General features: G+C 41.3%; 1 protein-coding gene across 1 annotated transcript; it reads right to left on the bottom strand.

The window, feature by feature from the left end:
- On the bottom strand, positions 1 to 4,830 carry LOC311082061 (uncharacterized protein; the record flags this gene model as incomplete). The annotated part of the gene is made up of 6 exons (XM_084112805.1): positions 1 to 1,553; positions 2,215 to 2,358; positions 2,716 to 2,986; positions 3,114 to 3,421; positions 4,112 to 4,172; positions 4,298 to 4,830. The coding sequence occupies 6 exons, from the start codon at positions 4,828 to 4,830 to the stop codon at positions 1,545 to 1,547; spliced, it is 1,326 nt and encodes a 441-aa protein (XP_083968931.1). The 3' UTR covers positions 1 to 1,544.
- Between the last annotated feature and the right edge of the window lie 1,702 nt (positions 4,831 to 6,532).

The following is a 6,532-nucleotide window of genomic DNA, read 5'->3' as shown; positions in this document are numbered from 1 at the left end:
AAGATCAAATTTGTTTATTTGACAACAATAACAAGTTTAAAAAACAAAAGGTACATTTTGGTTGCCCATGGTACAAATCATGTCCTTTAAGGTACAAACTGGAATGGAACAAATTTGTTCCTCTATATTAAGGTACAATTTTGTACCAGTAAAAGGTACCGCCCCAGTGACAAGGGTTTGGTACCTTCTTTGGTACAAAATTGTACCTTTTTTTCTGAGAGTGCATGGGAAGTTAGCTGTGGGACTCCGCCCTTGTTGCCGACCCAAGCTCCGCTTTAAGCTGTCAAGCTGGACATGAATGTCTTTACAATCAACCCTGACTGATGGCATCACCTTGCGGAAGACCGGGCATCTTGCCATGTTAGACACCGTTCAGATCGGCGCTTGCACTGAAAAAGGCCTTGATGATGAACATGAATAGCTATATTAGAGAGGCAGAGTCTCTCAGAAGTAACGATGGGCAGAGGCTCTCCAATCTGTGAAAGACTGCATAAAAAAGATTGTGGAATACTTTAAAAACAATGTTCCTCAACGTCAAATTGCAAAGGCTTTGCAAATCTCATCATCTACAGTGCATAACATCATCAAAAGATTCAGAGAAGCTGGAGAAATCTCTGTGCGTAAGCAGGGTATATGCAGGAATCTTGAAGTTAATTTTAATACCTTTTCAAGACTTTTTCAAGACCTTCTCAATATTTTTTAATACCTCACCGCCACTTCAAGCTGTAACCATTTACATCAGTGATACTTTTAACTTAACAGTTTTAGTTTGTGATAAAGACTATAGACCACTCTGATACAAAAAAATCAAATAGGCTGGGATAGTAAATCAAAGCAAAGTTTATTAAAAAACAAAACAAAACTTTGCTCCACCCTCAACAACAATCATGCTGACATGTGCCTCAGTTCTTCTGATTTTGTTTCCAGCAGCTTCTCAGTTTGGACCAATTCGTTCCGTTTTTCTTTACTACGTCTTCTGAGGGTGTTGGACTTCGTGATCAGTTGTGCCATTAATGTCCCAGATTTCCCCTCTGCCTGCTCGGATAACTTATCAGCATCTGTTTGGAGGGAGTCGCACACCTCTGTCAGAACCGTTCGTTTCCTTTTCAGGTCTTCTATCTCCTCTTGCACTGCTTTTCTTTTGAGGTCCTGTGTGGAACTCTGTTTCTTCTTCCGTTCATCTTCCAGGTAACTCCTGTACCTTGACCTTGCACAGGCTACTGAAGCCATGAGCTCCTTTGTGAGAGGTACCTTCAAAACACCCCCACAGACAATGATCTTGTCACATATCAGCCTCAAAGCTTCCATCGACTTTTCAAGGATGTTGCATGTTTCAACCTCCTTGTTGATGGAAAACCCTCTTTCCACCGTGGCTTGTCCGTGGGACAGAAGTAGAAGGCTCTGAGAAAACTTATATAGCTCTGGATAAGACTTGCTGAGGGCTGAATGCAGGAAGACATCAAGTCGCTCCTTCAGTGGCTGGAAGGAGGAGAATCTCTCATCTCTCGCCTCAAGAGAGAGAAAGCTCTGGAACTGTTGTATGATTACATCACCTGGAATAAGAGAAAAAAAAAAAAAATTACAAATAGGTAAAATATAATTCAAGTCATTTTATTAATCTTTCATTGGACAAATACACAGCACAGCGTCTGTACACATAAAAAGGTAAGTAGTGTACTGTAGATATCTTCTGTGTTGAAAAAAATCTTAGACACTTTCACACTAACACAACAGTAACTTCTTCTCTCCCTAAGTTTTTCCTACCAGCAGAGACGCCTCCTGCCAACTTCTTGTCCTGCAGCATTGTCTTAATCTTTGTGAGGGACCCTTCTGCATCGCTGTGCATGCTTCTGGGGTCCAGACATCCAATGGCCCTGACCACTGGAATTTTCAGGGGACTTTTCACCTGCACTTTCTGAACAATCTTAACCAGGCCCTGCATGCACTCTTTCCTGAAGGTGAGAACTAAAAGCTCACCTCCCCTGCTTCCTGGCTTGCTCTGAAGTGCCTGACAAATAAGCAACATAGACTATAAACATAGAATGTAAATGATGAAGAAGGTAAACTTAATCGTCTAAAAATAAGTTTCTCCATGTCGGCAATAATAATAATAATACAAACAGCAGAATAAAATGTAAAAATTTTACTAGTTGCATTGGTGTACAGAGAACAAAAATCCATCCCTGAAAAGAAAATAGTCAATATCAAAATTACCTTGATGGCAGATTCAGCACCCAGTCCTATGTCAACATTCTTGTAGGATACCCTATTCACTTCATCAGCAACGTCAATTTTGGTCAGCCTCAGGGAAGTGGCATCTTGCAGGAGCTCTTGCTTTACAAACCGCCGCAGGAGACTCTTAAAAGGATATAAGTAATCAGTGACAGAACCATCCTACTAGCCTACCATTAAACAGATCATTCTTCTTACTGCTTCTTTCTAATCATGAAAAATGTTGGTTTAAAATATGTGTTATGAATTTATGTATTAATTTTATATTGTATTATTGTGAACAAGAGGAACAAATAAAATGAAAGGAAATAATTGGTGTGTGTGTATGTGTTTGTTGGCATCCAGGTCTTATCTCAAGTGAGTTCTATGTAACAATCTATGTAAAACTGCACACATTGCATTGATTTTACATTTTACATTGAGTTGTGGACCACCACACATCCACGGGTAGATAGTTGAATTAGGCCCTATTGTAATGATTACCTTCAGCAGCTCACTCAAATCTTTGGCAATGAAGGGCAGAACTGGCTCATCAGTTTGATAGTTGGTCAGGAAGAGGCTAAAGGTCCTGGATATTGCCAGGAAGAACTGGAGCTTGGCAATCATGAGGGGATCTGCTTGTGCTGCCTCAATGGTGTCATAAGAGGCAGTACTGGGGTTTGGAAGCTTCTTCTGCTTAACAGCATCTACGTACATCATGACCATTGGCCACACTTGAACTGCCCTCTCTGCCACGGGGACATTTTCAATCCACCTATGCAAAAATGGACAATGTCAGCTCACTCCAATTTCATTTCACTTTATTGTTGCAAAATAAAAACACAGACATTTTGGGCCAAATCCTGTTTTGCAATGTGTATGGCAAACAACTCTCAACCCACCTGTGGCCACAGAATGGTAGCGGAAAGGAGGTGGACCCAGTCAAGGCAGTAAAATCTTCCCTCCTAGCTGGAACATTATGAAAGAGGTAGTGGAGTGCTCGAAGGAGCCTGTCCATCTGCCACATGGTAAAGCCTGCCTTCAGTGCATTGTGGAGGGTGTGAAGCCCACAGCTTCCAACATTAACCAGATGAGCACCATACAGCTCAGCATGCTCAGTCTGGAGGAGGTCTGCAAGCTTCAAGTTGACATTTGGGCCGTCCATACTGATGGAGAGAAGCTGCCTCATATTCAGTTTTGCAACACATTCCTGAGAATAAACACAACAGCAAGTATATTAATGGCAATATTCCTTTTATGTTTATTTTTGAATACACTGGCATTCAGTAAGGTATTAGCCTGATTTTCACTCATATTATGTAAAATGGTTATAAGAAACAATGTTTTTGGTGTGCAAATTCCTGGAGCAAAAAATACAATATTAGCACACCAATATGTTTTTATAAGTGAAACAAACAAGTGGTACTAACAAACATGAGTGAATGTTCTTCACTGTACATCCAGGTAATGTGCTCCAATTACTTCCAAGCCATTCAAGCTAAACTGAACTGCTAGTCTGGTCAACCAACTTCACTCTTCACTCTGAACCAACTTCAGACAATTTGCTAGTCAAAGAACCCACAGCAACCACACACACGCATAATCAAATACATGTACGCACGCGCACGCACACACACACACGTGCATGCAAGCACACAAATCTCAGATCTAAACAACAGTGACCTTGATCACACCACTGTGTGTGTCACATTTATACATGTTTATACTTTCTGACAGACAACCAACCTCTTTATCATCCATGGCTCCTCCTCCCCAACCCCATCAACCCTTTTTTTAGTCACTTGCCACATCCCAGTCTCATCTATTAATCTACACTTTAGCCACACGATTGTCCATAAGTATCAAAAATTGAAGATGAAATGCTAGTAAGTTAACTTACTTTGATGTGATGCAACAGGTCGACAGCTTTTCCGTGTCCCAAGAATTGCGAGCCAAGGTACCTAGCCAGAACAGATCTTTATTAATATGACACTCCTCAAAACACACACATAACAGGTTGAAAATGAAATAAATAAAAATATAGTATATAGAGTATATATAATATATAGTACTAAGCAGGAGGTACCTAGATTGGACACGGTCATCTTCCCAGAATCGAATGTGGACATCAAGCTGTTTCGTTTTTGTTGACTGGTTGAGCGACTCGTCAAACATTAACACATACTGGCCAGCCTTGTTGATGGTGTTGATGAGCTCCTGCTTGAAGTGTGGTGCTAACCCGAATCGTATGATGTATCCAGTTTTGTCCTTGCCACAAGTGAACGACTTTGCTATATCCGAATCTGGAAACATAGCATTGAAAACTTCAGCCAAGTTTTCGTTTGAGGTCAGTGAATGGTGTTTCTCCGCTGTGTGGAGACACCACAACACCTCAGCACGCAGTGTTGCTGTGCCGCCCAGAGCCACTCTGATGTCGGCTGCAGAAGATGAGGAAGCAGAGACAGCCCGGGTCGTAGCTGTAGCTTCAGATGCGACTGCCGGTGGTGTAACGACGTTGGCACTAGGTTGTGGTGGTGCAACGCGATTACCACAGAAGCTAGCGATGGAGAGCTGCCGCTCTCTGCGGCTAGCAGCGGCTTTGTGGCTAGCACAACACATGTGGGACTTTAACGAGTTAATGCCCATTGACACAATACTTATTTTTTTCTTGCATAATGTACAATATGCCTCCCTGGTTGCAGCCACTCTTTGAAGTCCGGCATTTCCAGCCAGGATGCTGCAAATTTGCACTTCCCCATTCTGTTCATGCGTTCACCAACCTTCTCTTAAAGCAGGGCTCAGTAGTTTCAGGATTGTACTGAAATGTTTTTGTATTTGAACTGACTAAATAAAAAATAAATAAAAAGTAGTTTCGGGATTTCTTCGCTGTGTTCTCGCTTTTTGCTCGCAGGTTTCTCTCTAGAGCTCCCCCCACAGCTTCGGAATAGATATTTGACAACACTGTTGTAAAAACTTGTTGGCGATTCTCAGACACCAGAGGCTAGTAGATCAACGACATCAAAGCAGATGGGACATTCTTTAAAACGTCTTCTTCATTCGGGTTCGAACAGCGTGAGGGAGTGCAATAATGACAGCATTTTAGCAGATTTCTTTTGGCCGTAAAGCAATTGTTTACATCGCGAGACCTGATATCACGCGATACTTCCTGACGCGGGCGGCTGGCGGCCAGCCGGCTCAAAGTTGCAAGTGCGGATTTTCCGCTCACGACCACCATTCAACCCGAAATAAGTAATATAACCACTCCAATGACTCCGAAGCTGTTCAGTTAAGGTAAAAAAGTTACTTAGATCACCTTTAAAACATTTCGGTGCGTTCGTAATACGCACTGGGACCGCCAGAGCTTACATTGTGCTTTTGAACTTCCGCCCGCCTGCCCGCTCTGGTGCTCTCAGAGGCAATTTACGAACGCACCCACAATAGCCTAGTTTTTTATGTACCTGTTAGTTTTTTTTAATAAAGATGACTAAATTCACACACTTTTACGATGTTTTTGGAACTCAAACTGTTGGACAGCTAATTCAGAAAAAATACTTTCAAAATTTAAGACTTTATAAAGCCATGATAAGACTTTTTAATACTTTTTAAGGGTCTTAATTTTCCTAAAATTGATTTATCACCTTTTAATACTTTTCAAGACCCCGCGGATACCCTGGTAAGGGACAAGGCTGAAGACCTTTATTGGATGCCCGTGGTCTTTGGGCCCTTAGGCGACACTGCATCACTCATCGGCATGATTGTGTCAATGACATTACTAAATGGGCCCAGGAATACTTCCAGAAACCACTGTCGGTAAACACAAACACAATGCTGAATTGGCCTGATCTTTCACCTATAGAGAACATTTGGCGCATCGTTAAAATGAACAATACGTCAAAGACGACCAAAAACTGTTCAACAGCTGGAGACCTATATAAGGCAAGAATGGGACCAAATTCCAACACCAAAACTCCAGACACTCTCGATGCCCAGACATCTTCAAACTGTTTTTAAAAGAAGAGGAGATGCTATACCATGGTAAACATGCCCTCGTCCCAACTTTTTTGAGACCTGTAGCAAGCATCAAATTTGAAATGAGCTCATTTTGTGCATAACATTTAAAAATTTCTCTGTTTAAACATTTGTTATGTTATCTATGTTCTATTGTGAATAAAATACTGATTCATGTGATTTGAAAGTTTTTTAGTTTTTATTTGATTCAAATTGAAAAAAAAATCCCAACTTTTCCAGAATTTGGGTTGTATATTGATCTCTGTAGCCCTACAATAACATTTTGTGAGGAACAGAGTGATATCTCTCTGCT

Source organism: Abramis brama (genome assembly GCF_963993115.1).
Source record: "Abramis brama genome assembly, chromosome: 4".
Lineage (NCBI taxonomy): Eukaryota > Metazoa > Chordata > Actinopteri > Cypriniformes > Leuciscidae > Abramis > Abramis brama.
The sequence above is the reverse complement of the archived record's forward strand: the minus strand, read 5'-3'. Positions and strand labels throughout refer to the sequence as shown.